General features: G+C 35.9%; 1 protein-coding gene across 1 annotated transcript in view; it reads left to right on the plus strand.

The window, feature by feature from the left end:
• Positions 1-20,497, plus strand: part of Cabcoco1 (ciliary associated calcium binding coiled-coil 1) — a 108,609-nt gene extending 88,112 nt beyond the window's left edge. Inside the window, exons 6-8 of the mRNA XM_048335518.1 lie at positions 14,236-14,358; positions 14,725-14,859; positions 20,106-20,497. Coding sequence (XP_048191475.1) covers positions 14,236-14,358; positions 14,725-14,859; positions 20,106-20,180 — 333 coding nt within the window. The 3' untranslated portion in view covers positions 20,181-20,497. The remainder of the gene's footprint in view (positions 1-14,235; positions 14,359-14,724; positions 14,860-20,105) is intronic.
• Positions 20,498-21,732: the final 1,235 nt, after the last annotated feature.

The raw sequence follows: 21,732 nt of genomic DNA on the forward strand, positions 1-21,732 counted from the left end.
TCTGACAGATGCTGGAGAGACAGTGAGGTTCAGAGATGCAACAGCAAAATGCTCTAAAAATTCTTGTAAAAAAGCAAAATGTTTCATGATACACTAGTAGAAAAATAAATGACAAAGGAATAAACCAGCTACAATGTTGTAATTCTGTTTCTAAAACCAAAGTAAAATGGTTTCCCCAATAAGTAAGTAAATGGATGAATCACAATAAGTTAATTATAAAGAAACTGATAGGTATTTTTAAAATAAAGAATATTATCTTAGTTCTCAGTATTTATAGTATTTTTTGCTGAGCACAATGAAAATCAAAAGCTTCTAACACAAATAGGAGTGGAAGAAACAGAATGTGTCTTTCATAACATTTTGATAGTCTATCTGCTCTTCAAAACACATTGTGAACTCCAGCTCCTTCAAAGGTAAATCCTGCATCACCTCCTGGGGCAGTGATAGCAATCAGAGAGCTGATGTTTCCAATGATACTAGCAATCTAAAATATGTGAAGGCTTAATTGCAGATTGTATAATTAGATGAACCCAATTAATGCTATACCTTCATTTGGCAATGCATCATTATAATCTGAATGTTTTTTAATCCTGGTTTCTTATTTCTAGCAAAAAAAATTTAAATAGTAGCTCATTGTCCTTGTTTGGGTTTGCTTACTTAAATGATGTTAGCTTTGCTGGAGTCAGTTGATATTACAATCTGTTGAAACAGTATATTACAGGATGTACTGTTTTCTGATATTCTTATCTAAATATAGGTTACCTAATGTACAAAGTTCATTTACAAATATAGGGAAGTTCCCTGAACTGAGTAAATTAAAATGCTGGACCAGATTCACTGGGTTCATTAGCAATCGCTCATACCAAGGCCGTGTTCACACGAATGTGAAAGCCAGGACTACCCTTCAAGAGATTTCTCTTATCAAGGAAGAAGTTACATTCATAACTGAAACTTGAGGCTCCCATCCAATGTCTATTTATTTTACATAAGTCCTTCTAGCACAGACATCCTTTAGAAGAATCTAATCACAAGCACAAGAGGGATGAGAAAGGGTCAGTGTGCACCATTGGACTCCCAAATGAAAAGGAGCTTAAGTTACAGGTCATGATCAGGGCTGGAGAAGAGATCTCCAAAGGCATTCTAAACTTTCACTATCTAGCAGGGAAAAAAATTGTGATATGATGACTCACTGACCATATGAGACCATGCAATGATTTCCCACATTTACATATTAAACAGTTATTGCTTTTTTTATTAAGCTATCACCTACCAATGAGGAACAAAATAGATCAGAGAGCTTTTTTCACCATTAATGAAATATGGCACAAAAAAGAAATTTTTGTTGTTGTTGTTGTTTTTTAAATCTCACTTTTCAGCTCTTCCTACCTGCCAAACACTGGGGAAGTACTTTGTGCATACTGGTTTTATCCACATAAAAACCCTGTAGGGTGGCAGGTCATATCACTGTCCCCAGCTTATAGATGAGGAGCAGCGCTCCTTGTCATGGGATGGTGAGGGGACATGCGCCCTCAAGAAGCCACAGTTATGCTTTCCATTTGTAAGGACAGTGTTTGAGCATAGTGGAGGGCACCATGCTATGTTAGTTGTAGGATCGTATTCTCTGTTTTCCACTCAAATAAATGAATGGCTCATACCATGAAAATAGGTGCCTCAAAAAATGGGCTGGAAGCAGCACCACACTCTCCCAGTGGGCCAGCAGTTGAGATAAAGCCAGTGTACCTCTGTGTCGGCTAGAAAAGTAGCTCCAAAACACTGTGTAATTCCTTTTGTAAAATGGATGGATCTGATCAGAAATTAGAGCTGCAAGGTGGACAAAGAAACTCATCCACAACAGCTCTAATATCTTAGTCACCCAGCTTTGACTTTAAAAATTATATCAGCCATGAAAATTATTTCACTGTTGTCTTCTGTCTTGAGCCATAGGCCATATTTAATTTTAATCATTAATATGTAAAAAAATAATAAAAAGCCACCAAAATAGTCTATAGGCAATTTTCTGATAAAGGAAATTTACTTTTTTCCCTATTTGTGATTTTAATGGCCTCCATGAAAGTTTTTTTCTGAATGAAGTGTTAATTAAAATATGGAAATGGATTGAAAGCATATCACAGCACCCGGTGGAAGAGCTTTGGTCACATTGCCATACCCATTTCTCAGTGTTTCTTAACTTGTTAGGTTATTGGGTGTTTTCCTGCATGGCTCTTTCTAAAGGAAACTGTGATCCCAATGAAAACAGCAATTATAATAACAACAAATAGCACCAATTGCTATTTGGGCAGGAACATAGACATTCAGTCACCAAATGCAAACTGGTCATCTTATGCTTCTCTGTTTATACACATAAATTAAGCAAGTTCTTAAATCTCTTTACAAACTCAGTGCTTTTTATATCTTGCCCTATTTTTTTCTTCAATTCAATATTCCAAGGTTTTTTGGGGTTTTTTTTGTTTTTTGTTTTTTTTGCCAGTCCTGGGGCTTGGACTCAGGGCCTGAGCACTGTCCCTGGCTTCTTTTTTTTTGCTCAAGGATAGCACTCTGCCACTTGAGCCACAGCACCACTTCTGGCCATTTTCTGTATATGTGGTGCTAGGGAATCGAACCCAGGGCCTCATGTATATGAGGCAGGCACTCTTGCCGCTAGGCCATATCCCCAGCCCCAATATTCCAAGGTTTTGTTTTATTGATTTATTTTTAGAAAAATGTTCTGTGGTTTTAGGGCTGTGAAGAGCCTCCCAGAAATTACTGGAGTACTCGATTTGTTTTTTAATTCTTAGTGTGCACATACATTTTATTTTATCATTTTATTTTTCTGAACTTTTATCTCCTTACTCATAAACCTGAGATAGATATTTTGGGAGATCTACAAAGAACCCAATATAGGGTTGTATTTGTCTCTAAGGATTAGACAGTATGAGATCTGGAGCCAAATGGATATGGATTCAAGTTGTGACTAAAATACACCATATTCTAGTTGTACAGCCTTCACTGGGTGATTTAACCTCTGTAATTTGTAGACTCTTCATCTATCTACAAAAACAAATGAGGTCAATAAAAACCTCCTCTCTTAGAATGTACTATGAGGCAAGGATATATTTAAAATGTGCTCTGCAACCAGCTCAATGCTAAGCACAGAGTAAGTTCTCAGTAAATGAGTGCTCTTTCTTTTCCTTATCATCAGAACTATTTTCCTGGATGGAGGCCAGCAATGCCCTCGTGGCTTCCCCATTGCACAACTCCAGTGGGTGCCTTTTGCTCTGTATTAGCAATGGGAGGGGCCCAATGGGAAAAAAAATGAATTGAAAAAAAATGAAGTGGAAAAACTGTCAATTGTTGCCCCAGGAATAGGTATCACAGCAGTACCTCCTGGAGATTACTTGATGTTACCACCTCCATTGGAAGTAAAGTGGGTAAGTGATTGTCTCCAAGGAACTCTTTAGCACATTGTGTCTATGAAACAACTATCAATCAGTTCATTTATCAGCTTAATTACCAGTTAAAAATGACCACCAATGCAATCAAGTTTCTAGGAATCAGGTCGTTTTGTCATGTGGTAATCAAACACACCAGAACTAAAAAATACAGGTACGGTTAGGATATAGCCAGTAAGTGGGCATTCAGGAGGACTCATTTACATAACTCACTTTTTCATGTGAATTGTTACTGAGAGCCTTGAAATTTCTTTTAATGAATGGATACCCTTTGTGGCACACACAACATCAAACATTATGCTTTCTGTGAACAAACCCCTGATCTCTGTATCCTAAGGATGAATATGAAGACATGCACTTTGCCTTCAAGTTGTTTCTAGAAAGTGAGAGATCACTCAGATGTGCTTGTAACTCAAGATCAATGTGACAAGTACCATACAAAAGGAATGGGCAAAATATTGCAAGAACACAACGAAGAAAGGAAATTTTCACTGAAGTGGACTAGCTGATTCAGAAGACCAAATGTCAAATATTGCCTGTTAGGGATGATGTAGAAAACCCTATCCAGGGGAGAGGCAACCCAGGTAATCTGAGCTTTCCCTCCCCCTCTCACTTCTCTCCTTCTTCCACCTCCCCTTATCCCTCCTGAAATATTTATGGGCCATCTACTATGTTCCAGGCACTGTACAAACTCGAAAAAAAAAAGTTAGAGTTAATAGTTTGTTACCACTGGAACTCAAATATCTGTGAAGCCAAGAACGTGGCTCTGGAGGCTGGAAGAAGATGGGCATTGTTATGAAAAGTAAGGGCAAAGTGTAGAGACAGGCAGGAGGCAACACAATGACTATTGTGGCTGGTATAATATGAGAAGCTTGGGAGAGAATAAGGGAATAGGTGAAGACAACTGGAAGCTTTCCCTCCAGTACTAAGAAGCTGATGATGCATTTGAAAGATAAAGAAAATGGGAGGAGGATAGGCTTGAGAAGTAATTAAGTAGAAACAAATGGACAAGCTTCAGCCTGTCTAAAGATTCCAGTAAACACCGAATGGGTAGGCCAAATATTCTCCATCAGAGACACATGGAATCTGGGGATCTATATGGAAGGATGACTTTGGTTCTTGGGTAAATAGAGCAAAAGCTCCTTGAAATTTTATAACTTATGAATGTGGACTGGAGATGACCTTATCTAATTCCTGAATCTCACAAAGAAAGAAATCACTTCAAAACTTACTCTGCACTGTGTGGTAGAGACAATTTAGGACTCGATACACAGTAAAGGGGTGGGGGAGGAAGAGCCTAGGTTTCCACAACATTTCACCCTCAGAAAACAATAGCAACTAAAGGCCCCCAAAAGTATTGTTTTGATGGAACTAACATGATTTACAGATTACAAGTGAAGGTCCTCTGTTATATACGCCATTGACCACAAAGTCTGTTTTGCTAAGTTAAGTTCCACAATTTCTGATGATATGAGAAGCCCTGTAAGGTACCTATACCTATTATTTACAAAGGAATTCATGTCTCTTCATATCATCAACATAATGGCTTCTTCCATGTACAGAAGAAAAAGCTGTCCTGAAGAAAGGAAGAGGTTGGGTTATTTCTGGAGGAGCCTGCTTCCAGAGTGACAAGCATTTAAGAACAGTCAGCAATAGTTTTCCCCAAAGCAACAAAATCCTTCCCTACTGACCAAGAAAGTGTGCCTAATACAGTTAAAGAATCAGTTCAGATTGTACTAAGCAAAAGGAAAGAAATGTACATTTCACCAGACCTGGAAGAAATTGTTTTAGTGGGGTTTTTTTTGTTGTTGTTTTGTTTTGTTTTAAATTTTTATTGTCAAACTGATATACAGAGCGGTTACAGTTTCATACATTAGGCATTGGATACATTTCTTGTATCTTGTATTTGTTATCTCCTCCCTCATTCCCCCCTTCCCCTTTCCCCTTTCCTTTTCTCCCCATGAGTTGTTCAATAGATTTACACTAAACAGTTTTGCAAGTATTGCTTTTGTAATCGTTTGTTTTTTTTACCCTGTGTCTCTTGATTTTGGTATTCTTTCAGTTTCCTAGTTCTAATACCACGTTCCGTCTTTCTAGAGTATTATCTTATTGTTCTCTGTAATTTAAAGTGGAGGAGGAGTTGAAAGTAATCAGTTGTTGAACTTTTTTTTCCTTGCCAGTCCTGGGGCTTGAACTTGTTTTACTGTTAATGTTCATGGAGTTCATAAGCATTGTAGACTAGAATGATGATGTCCACCATTGGGAAGGTTAAAAAAGTTGATCAAAGTGGAGGGAAGGGAGGGAAAGTGAGAGAAAAATGAGGAAGGGGGTAACAAGTATGACAAGAAATGTACTCATTGCCTTAAGTATATAACTGTAACCCCTCTGTTCATTGTCTTAACAATAAAAAAAATATCAGTTAGTGGAGATATAAACAGAAAAGAAAAGAAGTGGGGGCCAGAGGGAATGAAGTGGAGAGGAAAATATTTGTAATTCTGACAGCATGTTTTCTAGTAATAATTTATGAATCTACTGCAGGGGAAAAAAAGAAACACATAAACTATGAATAAAATATCCAAAACATAAACATCATGCCTTCTGCAAATTTTCTTTAGTTAAAAATTAAAGTTGAGGTTGACTTAGGTAAATGACTACATTTTCCTGTATTCCTGTTTCCTTGATGCGAAGGGTTACAACTGATTTACAACTTCCTGTGTTTTTTTTTAAATCTATATTTGTCAGCACATTTTTAATGTCAGATTACTTAAAATAGCAATCTCGGATCTAAGAGGTCAGGAATAATAACATTACATTGACTTCTGTAAAGATTTCATAGCATCTTATAAACATTCTAATTTAGCCCTTCGAATTTTATATTTCTAAGTGAAATTAGTGTCAATATGGCTTTAAGAAGGTTTGTTTATCCACTTTCAACTGACGACACTAGGGACTGAAGTCCATTTAGTTCAATCACTGTGCTTTGAAGTAAATTACATGTACAGCTTTCTTCATACAGTTTCAGCCTCCCTTTATTCAGGTGGTTTAAATTGTCAAAATAATAGAAAGTCCATGAGAAAAAAGAAACTGGAACCAAGGACTTCTCATTCTCCCATTATGGTTTCTGTTCTAACCATTATAATTTATTGTCTCATATAATTTCTGCAAATTACAGGTACTTGTTCACAGAGAACATTGTCAAATATGAAAACCATGAAATAGCTTCATCTGCATAGGAGCTATTATAAGGTACAATGAGAATGCAACATTTGTAAAAATCAAATGTTTTAATTTGTATTTGATAACTCTAACAGGCTTTCCACAGAGATAATTGCCTACCTCATCTTTGTAATTCTAACTAATTGAATGATGCAGATATTTAATTTCAAATCTTAAAAAAAAATAAATAGGAGTAGTTCTTCAAGTTTTAAATGTTAAAGTCCTCAAATTTAAAATATAACATCTTAGATAAAATTAAACAGAAAATTCTGTATAACTACAATTTTTTCAAATATTTTATACTGACTTCAAGGTCATGACTTTTAGATCATAACCTAGTAGGCTAAGCAAATACACTTCAAGTAGCCTTGAAAAACTATTTTTGAAGTCCATTAGGTATTTTCCAGCTAGTTTTTAAAGAGATTGTGCCCCCAGAGAAAGTTACTAGTTAAGGCCAATCTAAACATCAAAAGGGCAGTGCCAAATTTAGTAGTTTCAAGCGGTCCAATATTCATTTTCACAAAGACTTCTTAAAGGTTTGTCTGGGCATGCCTTAACTCTTCTATTATTTTCCTCCATTGTGGGGCTTGAATTCAGGGCCTGGAAGCTGTTCCTGAGCTTTTCAGGTCAAGGCTACAGCTCTAATACTTTGAACCACAGAACCACTTCTGGTTTTCTGGTGATTAATTGGAGATAAAAGTCTCACAGATTTTCCTGGCCAGGCTGGCTTGGAATTGTGATCCTCGTATCTCAAACTTTTGAGTAGCTAGTAGTATAGGCATGAACCACCAGTGCCCAGCTTAACTCTTTATTTTTGACAAAGTTTATTAAAAGGAATTTTTGTGAAATGAATGTGATCTGAGCTACACATGCCACATTGGTTGCTCTAAAATAAAAGATAAAGAAAGTGATACATTGAGCAGTTTGCAAAGTTGGATGTACCCATTCCTTTCCTAAGGAAAGGTTTGCTTTCTTCCTATCTAGGCCACATAGCTACCTAATTATCTGCATCTGTAAAGGGAAGTTGTTTGGGCCCAAGGGGATGATTTTTCCAATCTTATTTTTAAGTAAGAAGATTTTGGAGAGATATTTGATATTTTAAAGAATGTCACTATATGTAAGCAGTGTGACAACATGTCCTCATTAAGCAGGTCTCCTCAGTTAATTGGGCTGACTGCCTGAGCACTGTTAACAAACATGCACCCAAAGTAGCTTGGGCCAATGTCCTCAGACATGGGTATTCTAGTTTAGTTGGTCATATCAGAAACCCAATTCTCTCAATAATAATAGTAATTATAAATAATAATAATACACCCTGAAGTTTAATAATACCTTCCCTTTGAAGAACTCTTAGCATTTTCATCCACATTATCTCATTTGTGCTTGGAACAATTCAATGAAGGAGCCAGGTAGCAATTATCATTACCCTCTTTTTACAGGTAAATAAACTGAGGCCTAGAGATTTTCTTAGCATCACACAATTAGGAATAGAGCCAACCCTAAAGCCTGTAATTCAGGGATCCATCTTCCAGATTCTTGCATCTTTAGAAAAATATCAGAGTATGTGAAGAATGGTTCCATCCCTCAGGAAATGTTTGCACTAGAGCAAGATCAAAACATCTTTTCCTTTTAAATCACATTTACACTATAAGACGGTAGTCCTTTTCCAATTCATTAGGGAGGATTTTATTGTCTGAAGTCATTAGGATAGGTGTACTCAAATTCCTTTCACATCTGAGTACACAGAAGTTGACTTAGACATACTGCAGATATCTAAAGGTGTCTGAAATCAGTTTTTTTAAGCATCCAACATTTTTTTTTTAAAAAAGGATTATTTCAAGCCCAAGTTCAACGAGATCAAATCAAGATATATAAATAAAAATGAGCCCAAGGTGTTAAATGAAATATCCTGGCCAGATTGCAAATTGGTTTGCTGCAGCCTGCCAACTTCCATTCTTCCTTGGAGCTTCAGCTGGAATGGGTCGGCTTCATTTCCTGTCCGGACTTGTTGTGCTGTGTTACTGGTCCTTGTTTAGGTGATTAGCATGTGTGGATCTGATGGTCTCAAAGCTCCATTAAGTTATAAATGTTCAAACTACCAGTATGCTGTTAAAAATAGAAATTGCTATTAGATGTCTATTCATACCCTGCAGAAGCCTGGCAACATTTTGAACCTTTTGAAAATGTAAATACTGCATATTAAGCACAGGAAAGAAAATTAATGTGCTGCATTTGCAAATTTATTTCCAAGTCAAAAATGCAAAGGAGGAGGAGGATTCCTGTAGCAGAATTGATAGTCTACATTTACAGGTTTATTAAGAAGTTTGTAATGGCCCTAACACAAAGGAAAAATACTTTAGCAATTAGCCTCTCTGATAATCTTGCTTTTGAGTTTCCTCTTTTTCATTTTAAATTTATGGCCTCTGTATGACATTCTCTGTTTGTTGCATTTTGCAGGTGGCATTTACATCTTGTTACTTTCCTTGTGGGCCGTGAGTTACAATTTTTTGTTGTTAAAAATTTCCAAAACCACACAAGCACTTCTTAATTAGACTTTCAGATGAGTAATGCCTTTTCTTCAAGGGAGAAAAATAGTTAAAACATTACAAGAAATTGTGTGCCTTTTCCCTTTAGTTAGTAGTGGGGAAAGTCGGTGATAAAGTGTTCTTTTTTGAAACTTTGACATATTTTAGTAAGTTCTGATTTACATATAAAGTCATTCTCTGACAATTCCAAACAAATGTCTTTTCAAAACAAACCCACTTTTTTTTTTCTTTTTGTTTCTGTGTGACCGTGGCTCAAAAAGGACTGAACAGATTTATCTTGCTTTCTGCCACTCAAAAGAATGGAAAGTTATAATCTCAATGGACTTGTTAAAATCTTGAATAATTGAATAGTATATTTTAGCGATTTAATATTTACTACCTTAGTTATATACTTTACTGGCTCAAACACTATCCACAAACTACCTACACTTTTGTTAAAGAAACATTACTAAAAAATGAATCTGAGTTAATATTATCACAAAAAATAGTCAACAGAAGAAAAGCATGAATTCAAACAACATTGTAATAAAAGAAATGTTAATGTTCTCCAACATGCTGAGATCTGGAAGCAGCGATTAATTCCTATAAGCATGTTTTAAGTCTCAATCTGACCCTGCACTTAGTTCCAAAAAAAGTCAAAATTCTTAGCACTTATTCCCATGGTAAAGGTCCAATTCTTATTTCATATACAATTTTCTTGAAATTTTCTAATAATTTCACTTGGCCCGTAAGGAAAGAGTTTACTTTTTTAGAGAATGTTTCTTTTAAGAAATGTTTGAGGATGAATTTTTGTACTTGTAAATAATAAATTATGCCAAAAAGCCACTTACTTGATATTCTTTAAATACCATAGCACAATTGAACGAAAGCACAGATTGTAAACCATCTTAAATAACACTAAGGCAATGTGCACATAATGAACAATGTAACTTAATTTTCATGTAACAGATAACATCTGGGGGAAATGTATATTGGTAAGTTGTGCAAAACTACACATCTGTAGACATTATTTATTGTATGTTCACTTAACAGTCCATTATTCTGTTTAGAAATCTATTCTCTTCTTTATTAGAGCTTTTAATGTACTCACCTTGGTTCACATGGTCTGCTCATTATCAGAAAAAAATATAAATGGCATTCGCATGGAAAAACATGATTGTTTTTTATTATATCCATTTGTGTGTAAGCATTCAAAAATGGCAAGAGAAACACATTTATTGCTTTACATTCAAAGGACTATTTAGGGGAGATTTGAAAGTCAGGAAAAACCAATCATTTGGTCAAATAGATGTATGTGCATAATGAGAAACTCCTGATTTTTAATCTCACCATTGAGCCATGGGCAAGTCACTTAAAGTCCTTCACTTTGTTTCCTGATCGGAATGTTATGAGTGACATTCTCATATGAAAAAATGGGGAAAAGGTGCTAAGACTCGGTACCAAATACAAATGCCTTTTAAATAAACTTGATGCATTTTTCAGTTTTTATTTTTCCAGATTTTACAGGTTAGACTTCTGAAGGGAAAAATATGAGACAATTATGATCCTACAGGAATATATAAAAATAGTTATAGAACTAGCTTTATTTAATTTGTTTCAACTATTCATAGATTTGAGGAAATTATAATGTTCTTTTAGAAAATCTAACTTAATAAAGCTGACCATGTCTCTCCGTTTTAAATAGATTTTATTACAGAACTAGTGATGTTGTAAAACATGAGGTTTTGTTAAAAAAAATACAAAGACTTAATTATATTTTTTACAGCAAGAGTTGCATCAAATGATTTTATTGAAGCATGATTTCAGTCTCTATGTTCTTGATTCTAATTTTCCTCCAACTTGGGTTTTTGGTTTTGTTGTGTTTTTTTTTTTTAACACCCAGCTTTTTAATAAGGGGAATATCACTATGATGGTTCTGGGTATTATGTTCATTTCAAACTATATGTTTGAAATGGCCTTTTTATATCAACAAAAACTTTATTTTTATCTTCATCTGAATCAGGACATTTCTTTTCCTTATACTAACTTACAAATATAGTTAGGTGTAATTCTTCATGAAGGAGAAAGAAACATAGCTATGGGTTTGGTTCATTAATAGCAGGCAAAGCATGCAAAAAAAAGAAAGTCACATCTAGTTTTTGTGCACAAATTAAATCAATTTAATAGCCATATGAACTACACTCATAAAAGTCAGGGGAAAGAAAAGCTCAACTCAGCCAGAACTCCAGTTTCTTGGATTAAATAGGAGCTTCATTCTACCAAAGAAATAATGATGAGAATCCAGAAAGTTTCATGTTTCCATGTGTGTGCCCAGTATACAGAAACACACACACACACACACACACACACACACACACACACACACACACACAGTTTCAAAGACAAACATACTGAGTATTTGACAAATAATTCATGTGAGAGACCTAAACACAAATATCAGTTTACAATTAATTGGGGCTGATCTCATAAGAAAATAGATGGTAAAGTTTTCTGTTACCAAAATGGAAAAGCTATCTACCAAGAACTTTATGGGGATGAGGAGCAAATTAGCCCAAAGGCCTAGCCTATGCATAAAAAAGCATAACACCAGCACAAATACAGTGACAGCAGACAATACAAAATTCAACTTCATTAAAAGAAACTTTCATCTTGCAGAAGAGCTGATGCCAACCTTCTTAATTCCTGCAGGAAATTCAGCTAACTCCAGTCCTCCTGGCCTCCCCCTCTCTCTCTATTTCTCTCTCCCTCCTTTTTTCCCTCCCTTCCTCACTTCCTTCCTTCCTTCCTCCTTTTCATTTTTAGACAGCATCCTAGTATGCAGCTCAAGATGGCCTTGAACTCAAGACCCTCCTGCCACAAGCTCCCAAGTGCTTGGGGTGACAGTCATGTTACCAACCATGCCGGATTTTTCCTCTTTTCATTGTCTCCCTCATTCTTCCATGCAAAGAATATTGTTTCTCCCCACATATTAAAGTCTGTATCACTGAGTCATACCTCATCATCTTCTCATGTCCAGCTTTGTTTACTTTTGATGTTGCAGAGACACAAAAGTATGTTTACCTATCTCCTTTTCCCAACTTGGGAAAATAAGGAAGAACAATAGATGTGAGAGTGAAAAAAAAAGGCACACATAATTTTGTGAGAAAACAAAAGTGCTTCTTTACCCCACTTAGGAAAAAGTAATGGCTTCTGAATGTGGTAAGGAAAAAAAAAACTGTTCAGATGTGTTTCCTCAATACTCTGTTTTGATGAACATTTAGAAGACTTAAGATAAACAATCTGGAATGATGTCCACTAACAAAACAGAAATTAAGTACTTAATAATATCAATAATTACCAAGTATGGACATTTGATGACAAATTACAGTACTGAAACAGCATAGGCTAAGAGGTCAGCATATCTGGGTTTACATCCCAAGCTTGGCACTAAGTAATTATTTGACCTTAGACCAATCATTTAACCTCTTCATTTCCAAATCGTTTTGCCTGTGAAATTAAGATAATTCAGTGTTTTCTATATATTTACATTGAGCAGTAACTTCCCATCAAGTTAAAATTATTAATACAGGGCTGGGAATATGGCCTAGTGGCAAGAGTGCTTGCCTTGTATACATGAAGCCCTGGGTTCTATTCTCCAGCACCACATATACAGAAAATGGCCAGAAGTGGCGCTGTGGCTCAAGTGCCAGATTGCTAGCCTTGAGCAAAAAGAAACCAGGGACAGTGCTCAGGCCCTGAGTCCAAGGCCCAGGACTGGTACCAAAAAAAAATTATTAATACAATTTTGGTTTAAAATGCACATGCACACACACTGATAAGACCAAGAAATAACTTATCTTCCAGTACTTTCCAAAACTTATCAAAATGAAACACAACGTTATCTTTAAAGGATGAAATATAATACAGAAATTTATTTAAAACATTGTGACGTTCAAAGTGAATGAATGATTATTTCACAATTTTCTCTAGGTGTCCCAGAATGGTAATTAAGAATGTATGCATTTGCAGGGTTTTGTTGTCAGACTTTGTAAGCTCAAGTTGTGACTTTGCCAGCATAGAGTCAGTGACTTCATCTCAGAGCTGCAATAACAACATCATGAATTTATATATAGACTGGCAAAATTTATTGATTTATATAATAAGAATGTAAAAGGCATAAAACACAGAACATTCAAAGTGGGGCATGTCTTTACAGATCAATTGAGATGGGAAATCAAATTATGTTCAAAACATTACTTGTTGAACATGGAATTAGAACAAGGGGAACTAATTAAATGATCCAGATGTTTAGTGCTGTTAGTACCCTCATCTCCTCTCCTCTCTCTCTCTCTCTCTCTCTCTCTCTCTCTCTCTCTCTCTCTCTCTCAATTCATGGCAAATGGGCCCTGCCAAAGGTGGCTTCCTTGATTCTTCTGTTCCTTCATTTCCAATTTTGATTCTTACGCTCCCTCTGACTGGCACACTGGCCAGAGTAGTCAGATGCTTATGAAGAAATCTTGTCTTCCCTTCCTCATTTTTAGTGAATCTCTCTCTGATCCACATATTAACCTCTAGACCTATACAGCCTCCATGACTCTCACTGGCCATTTCACTGGTCCCCACAAGACCAGCTCCATTCTTCTGAATAATATCAATCTCTTATCAGGCTGTCTCTCATTAGTATAATGAGTACCTAACTCTGTGTCAGAACTGGAGCTGTACAGAGTCTAAAGCATGGTCCTCTACATATAGAGATCTTGTAGGCAGGAAAAAGGGACTGGTATTGAAACAAAGAACAAAACATACAAAATGAAAACTTCAATCACAGAGTACAAAGAATGAGATGAGGGAAGGTGAACAAGAAAATGCAAATTGTGAGATGTAGCTATAAAGAAAGCACCAGAATAGAAAGAGGGCAATGAAATGGAAAGTCCAGAGGGATGTGACTTAGAATATACCATGCCTACAAAAATGGTACATATGTAAGGAAACTGGCTGGATTGTGGTTTCTCAGCAAAGGCCATCACAATTCTTTTCCTTTACAGCAAGTGATAGAGGTTGTCAGGCCTATAGGCTATCATTTCCCAGATCCACTGGAAGAAGGAATCTCCTTTGATAATTATTCAACATTCATAGAGCCAGCATCAACACTGGAAACAGATGTGAAGGTAAGCGTCCTCTTGATTTACTTTACTTACCCCACCTCAACCTTACAGAAGATGAAAGAAACAAACATACTGCCATTTTCTTCATCCCAGACTTTCTCAAGCCAGATCTAAATGCTGATAATAGTTCAGCAGTGTTAATAATTCTCCTCAGTTTCCATCTGTACTTTCCCAAAGTTAGGTGCTACCTTGGAACTATGACTTGGTCAGACATAATCCCTATTAAAAAATAAAGTAATATCAAATCAAAGTTATTCTCTGTATGGACACTGTACTTGGCCTAATAGTATGTAGTAGAAGTTTGAGCTTGATCTTAATCCATACATGTTCCAGAAGGCATTTGAACATTATTCACTTTCAACATTCTAGGCTGAAGAACAAGTCCCTGAGGAAAGCCAGACTGAAAGTGACACTTCAGAAGAAGATCCCTTAGTCGGCTTCACCATTGAGGATGTAAAATCAGCTCTGGGTCAAGTGACAGATGATGTCTTACTGGGCATTCAGGTACTTAGGATCGGTAGTGTCTCCATTTTATTACTGGTTAATTAACCAAGATAAGCTTTACCTAAATACCTAACACTGTGTTACCTAAACATTGCTCACGCTGTGCCAGAGAGATAGCAGTCATTCTATTTAATGAACGCTATATAAAATATAAACTACATAACTTGAGGTTAGAGACTGCAGGGTGACAATGAGAGAGTATAACAAGGGAGTGTGACATTGAGAAGCATTGTACTCATAACCTGACGTATGGAATTGTAATTTCTTTGTACAACTACTTAATAATAATAACAATAACAATAATAATAATACTTTTTTAAAAAGGTATTTCTGATGAAGTCCACCACCAAACAATTCTCAATTGAACCATCTGCAACTCGGCAAGATCATAAAATAGATCTGCAAGCAGCATCTAGTGTAGTGTATGTTATCTGTTTACAAAATCATTCAACATTGAACCAGAAAACAGCATGGTAATGACTTTGTACCTTGTTCTACTGTAAACAGTGCTTGTGCAAGAATAATTGGTATGCATTCCTAAATTGGTGTGCAGTAAACACTAAAGATCAGATCCTAGTTCCTAGGTATGTCTTCTCACTAAATTTCTTTAATTAAAAAAAAATAAAGGTGCTTGAAATTCTTCTGCAATGGTTCTTTCCTTTTCACATCTCCCTAAGATCTAAACAGTGGACAATAGGGACTACATGAAAATAAAGAAAGCAGTCGTCACCTCCATAGCCATTGCCAGTGACCTACCAACCATCTTGGCCTCATGCTCTATTCTTTCTCATGCTGTTCAAAAGGCAAACAACCATTTCTCCTCTACACACTTAGAGGAATTCGCATAGCCTTCCAGGTCAATGATTACCTAAAGAACTGCATATTTTAAGTGATTTTGTAATTTCATAGAAATAACCATAGAGCAGTAAAACACACATAAACTACTAATGTATCTCAGGAGACAATTTGCCTATCAGATCATGAGATCATATATAAAAGCACACTGTATTAACAACTAATTTAGAAAGAGCAAAAGATTAGCTTGGCATAAACATACCTTGTTACTTGTTTAATCATCAAATGTTATTGCAGTATTTACATGAACATTTAATGATTTGGTGCCAACAGACTGAGCCAAAATCCTCAGCTTAATAAGGGGTGGTAAGTGTTTACTAGAAATAGTGGAAGAACACGTTTTACACAAAGCTTTATTGTTAACAACCTCATGAATGTAATAAGTGGGTAGTGTGTAGAAGGGGAGAGTGCAGTTGAATTAAGCTGAGTTCAGAACATATCTCCTTCTTAGATTTGTTAACATTTCATCTAAATATAGTTTATGTGCAATCATGGCTCTGGGCTCCTTTGCAATCCTGCAGCTCTGAATTATTGTGAGGAACTACTAGACAGCAATAGAATTGTTTGAGGCCCCTCCCCCAAATTGAAAACATACTTTCCAAGGCCATGTTTCACGTAGCTAACAGTGTGTTTTTAACTATTCACTGATGTTTTTATAAAATATATTAGAGTCTGCAGCATTTATATGCCTGTTTTTAACAGAAAGAATAGAATTGCTATGTGTGCACACTCTCTCCCCATTGAACTGAAGCCATCCTGGAAGTTCATTAGCTTGCTCACCTACATGTAATTAGCTGCAGACAAACTATGGAGCAGAAGAAAGATGTGAATCCTTTCAGAATCTTGGTTATTCCCAACTTAAATGGATCTCTGGATAGCCTGGACTAAATCACTGCAAATTTTTCAATAAAATAGCAAGGTGTGGGTTTACACAATTTCTCAAGATAGCAAACTCACTTATGTGTTTATTCTCAATAATCTTTATAAAACTCCATGCAATTGAGGATGGTGCTTCTCTTGATAAATTAAGAACGAACTAAGACAGAAAGATTAAGTCATTTGTCTAAAGTTTCCAGGGTCAACAACTGATGAAAGGCCATGAATAGGAGCTGTGAACCAAAATTATCTACAAAAGATACATAAGGTCTAACATCACAACCATGTTGCTTTGAATTTTAATCCACTTAGGGATTAAACCTAGGGATTCACCATCTACCCTTGTACCTTGGCCAAATTCCAATTTGGATAATTACTCTCTACTTACCTCAGTTTCTCCTTCAGCTCCAGACAGGTGAACGATTTTTCACTTTTGAAATTTGATTTCCAGTCATCCTGGCTCTAGAATCTGCCACATGCCTATTCAAAGAGTCACATGTCAGTGGCCACTGTAACTTAGCCTAGTGAACTATCCCGCTGAACACACATCTAATGAATTACTCGCTTCTTGGTTTACTCTCCCCTCTTGTTTTCCTCTTATTTCAAAAACAATCTCATCATTTCTTTTGCAGGAAAAGCAATAGAGAACTCATGTTTTCAGGATAATTTGGGTGAGGTTGGGAGAGATGGGGTAGAATGATGAAAAGGGTGACATTGATTGAGAGGCAATACTCACAAACTGACATGCTAAATTGAAACTCCTTTGTAACAACCACTTAAAGATAATTTAAAAAATAAAACTTGGATAATTTTTTTCAGCATTCCTTCTCTGGTGTGGTTACAAACATATCATCTATTATACTAAAGAAATTTTTGAAAATGTCATGTGAATTGTTATAATTTTTATGTTAATCCACTTATTTTCCCATTGATTCACTTTGTAATTCTAGAGATTTATTAAGAATGAAGTTATCTTGCCCCTCAGATGTTAATTAAAAATTAGACTGAATAGAGCAAACATTTTATGCCTATATAGTTGAGGGTTTTTAATTTTAAAGATACATTCAAAATGAAACTATTTTGGCTCTAAGTCACATAATAAAAATCACATCCAGTGGAGCAAAGCTTAATATATTTAAAGAATCACATTTCAGAGAAATGTGAATGCTAACACTAAATTCTTACATTGAATGTTGGCTGATGGCCCTGTCTTACAAATAGGGTAAAATAATGTGAAAACCTTGAGGGAATTTTGTTCTCTTGGGATCCTGGCTATCTTGAGGTGTACTTCGAATTTTCCAGTTTAAAGGATTGAATGAGATCTCCTAAAGGCAGTGAGTGGTCAAGGATAAGCTATTGAACCCAAGACATGGACTTGGCAGTGGTTGCCAAAGAAATTGTTCCCCATGATTGAGTGATAGCTTGTCTGTTCAAAAGCAGCCTGAAGAGTAACAAAAAGAGATGACAGAAAAATCACAGCTTGTACCTGACTTGACACAGAATCTTCTGACCCAGCCTCTGCTACTTGTTCCTGAACTACAGTACTGTTCACCAAGTTCTGAAGAGCTAGAAGGTTCCTCTCCTATAAGTACACTACTCTTGGGAGAAATACCTTACCTTCATGAATCTTTTTTCCCACAGCACACATTTATTGCAATAAACCCTGTCTTTATGGTATATCAGAAAAGTGAGTGACAATATCTGGTGAGGGAGTGGTGCAGAAGCTGATGGCTGATAATCTTTCAGTCCTTAGCTGAAAAACATGAGATTATTGACAGGCATCAACAAATTATAATGAAAGGGAGAGGAGAATATTTCTTCCCAATTCTTTGGAATTGTGACAAAATGATTTTGTCAAATAATTGCAATCCCTATATGGTCTAAAATGTTGTCTGTACAAAATTTATTTTAACAAAACAAGAGTGACATTTTTTAAATGTTCCATAGCAACATATCAATGATATGTCATTTGCAAAGTATGAAATTGAGAGTTGAAATTACAAATTTAAAGCTAGAATATAATGTCTATAAAAATCCTATGCTCCTACTTCAAATTTCAAATAAGGACTAACAACCAGAAGTAATTAAATGAGATACTCAATGCCACATAACCAAACTAGTCCATAGGCTTCCTCAGTGATAGGCAAATCCTCCTTCCAAGTCTACTAAAATCACTCATGAGGATATTCAGGATATTCATGAATCCTGAAAAATGATAGTCTCTTTTTAAGTTGGAGGGTCATGTTATCTTGCCTTGTCTTTTCCACCTAGCCACAAAGAAAAGAATTTTAAAAAGCAGAGGCCAAACTTGATCCCAGGACTTAAAAACACTTGAACCCGAAGAGATCAATATTCACATGAATGCTGAATTCAGAATTATTGACAATGTGATCGTTAGACATAAAAAAATTGCATCAGATAAAGTGACCAGGACAGGCATTTCAGAATTCACTATTATATTTACATACTTTAAAAATTAGACAACTTACATCTCGGCCAAAATCAGTATTTTTATTTTTTCTTCTACTTGGATAATTAAAGTTTCTCCAACTAAGAAGACCTTGAAAAAACTCTATATTATACATTTTGTGTACTAGACTAGACACATATTCTAATAGATAGATAGATAGATAGGTAGATTCTCAGTTTTACATTTATGAATACCAATCAGTATAAACTACACTTCATGCACATGTTGCTATTTTTTCAAATTATTCAAACAATGGCAACAAAACAAGGATTTTGCCAAGTCAACCTACATTGAGTTATCTCTATGCAATTTTATTATCCATCATGATACAAGGAGGACATTTCCAGGGCTGCTGCTAATGTTCAGACGATGTGTAAGTAGTTCTGAAATTGTGCGGGTAGCGATGTTAGTCCACAGAATATCGCTGCCAGAGGCTAAATGCTATCGATCATGGCTGTAGTCATCACTAAAACCTGTCAGCAATTGCTTGCTTTTCTCTCCCAAAAATATACCACAAAGTGGCATCACTCCCAAAGTTGCAATGTATGATAAATGCTGTTAATTATGAGAATTGTTCACATTATGAGATTATTTGTGTTGTTATTTCACAACAGCAGCTCTCTGCAATCCCATTTAGAATGCATCACACAAAAGACTAAAACAGCCATTGCAGAGGGGTGGGGCAACCCACAACACTGAAATAACGAAGCCCAAAGCAGTTATTCTGATTCGGTGCTTATTGGTAAAGTCTGTCTGAAAATACAGATAAATTATCCTATCTTCCAACACAAGTCTATGTGAAAAATGGCTGTCCAAATACCACTTCCTGTTCATAGTAGACATGCTATACATTGGGAATGTGCAGAGAAATATGATAAAGTGTTATCACATCACTACAGGCTGGAACACGGCTATGTCTGCTAAACAGGAAGGTGTGTGAGGGATAATGTCTGTCTTGAGGCACTATAGGATGTCAAAACCACAAAGACAATGTGCAGCAAAAGATAGCTCCATCATAACCACTTTTTTATGATTGTCTTCACAGACCGAGATAAATGAAAAGCTGCAAATACAGGAAGACGCCTTTAATGAACGAATTGAAAAATTGAAAAAGGCCTGAAGACTTGGGCAACAGAGAGAACGTGGCTGAACTTCATAGAAACAAAAGTCGTCAAAATAAAACAGTCTCTAGAGCGCTGGATCTTCGTCATTTAGTTGTAAAAAGAAAACCCCGCCCCACGTTTTATTATCCTTAGTAATGAGAAAAATATTAGCCCCAACTTTGCCATCTCCTGTCTCCTAACTGCCTCTCCATTTATTACATGGCATATAATGAGAATACTTTGGATATAAGAGTTTGGAGAATTATATGTAAAACTGTAATTACTTTTATGATGGCTTTTTGATGTTTGGACTAATAAATGCTATTAATCTTCAGTGAGAATGGAGTCATTTTTTAAAATAACTAGAAATAAAGGAAAATAATAATAATTTTATCCATTATTGACCTAAATAAACTGCCACGTTTCTAAGTGATACAAAGAATTCGCTGCCAAGGCTAAAACTTGCTAAACAATGGAAATCCAAGTGCATATCCTAGATATTTTTTCCTACTTAACTCATTTGGTTTTCTTATTTAAATGTTTCAGTGTGAAACCAATTTTCTGAAATTATATAATGCAGTTTGAAGCATTTTAATTTATTCTGCACTGTATTTGTTATTTCTAATCTTGTTACCCTCCCAGGAGAATTCATGACCTATATAAAGAAGCAATGTATAAGTGGTTATTAAAGTCCAACCTATATAGAGATTTTTAGAAACAAAACCTTAAATACAAATCAAACTCAAAGTTCCTAAAATTAACCACTGTATTGTAGTGAATTAATTGAAAAATAGCTCATCTTTAAATATCCCTATGAAAATATAATTTCAAAACAAAAATAGCTTATGTGTCAACTGATTGTCCCTAGTAAGAAAAATTAATTGCTATCTAAGCACTCCTCAAAGCTCCTAGCTTTCAGAGTGTTTCTGAAATAGAATGGTTCTCTCAATAATATTCAAGGCTGGGGCCAAGAATGGTGGTACATGTCTGTAATCCCGGCTGCTTGAGAATAGGGGTAGGAGAATTATGGTCTGAGACTAGCCGGGGCAAAAATATGGGGTCCTATCAAAAGCAAACTAAAGCAAAAATGACAAGGGACTTGATTCAAGTAACAGAGCAAGCATAAGGCCCTCCTCCTTCCAAAAAATGCAAAAAACTAGATGGTCCATGATTGAATATAGGCTATCATCATACCTTCTCCATCAAGATCAAAAGAACTTTCCTGAACATGTTTATCTGGGACACAGACAGAGCTGACAGCTTTTGGTATTTTCTAACTACACTATTCAGCAAACTCCAAGTTGTCCTGAAGTTAAAATTATGTTGTTGCTGTTTTAAAGAATAGCAAAACCCTGTTTACTGTTTCATGAAGGTACTCCAAGGGGAGAAGCCTTGAGCTTGCTTTCTTTCCTGCATGAACACATGCATGACCAAGGAAACCTCAAGGAGGGCTCCTACTCTGGGTGCCAGCTGCATTCTTTACGTAAGTATGTGCATGGTGGTACCAGAGCTGGAACTCAGGGCCTCAACACTCCTGCTTGGCTTGTTCATTCACAGCTGATGTACCCC

This window comes from Perognathus longimembris, chromosome 2 (assembly GCF_023159225.1).
Source record: "Perognathus longimembris pacificus isolate PPM17 chromosome 2, ASM2315922v1, whole genome shotgun sequence".
In the NCBI taxonomy this organism is placed as follows: domain Eukaryota; kingdom Metazoa; phylum Chordata; class Mammalia; order Rodentia; family Heteromyidae; genus Perognathus; species Perognathus longimembris.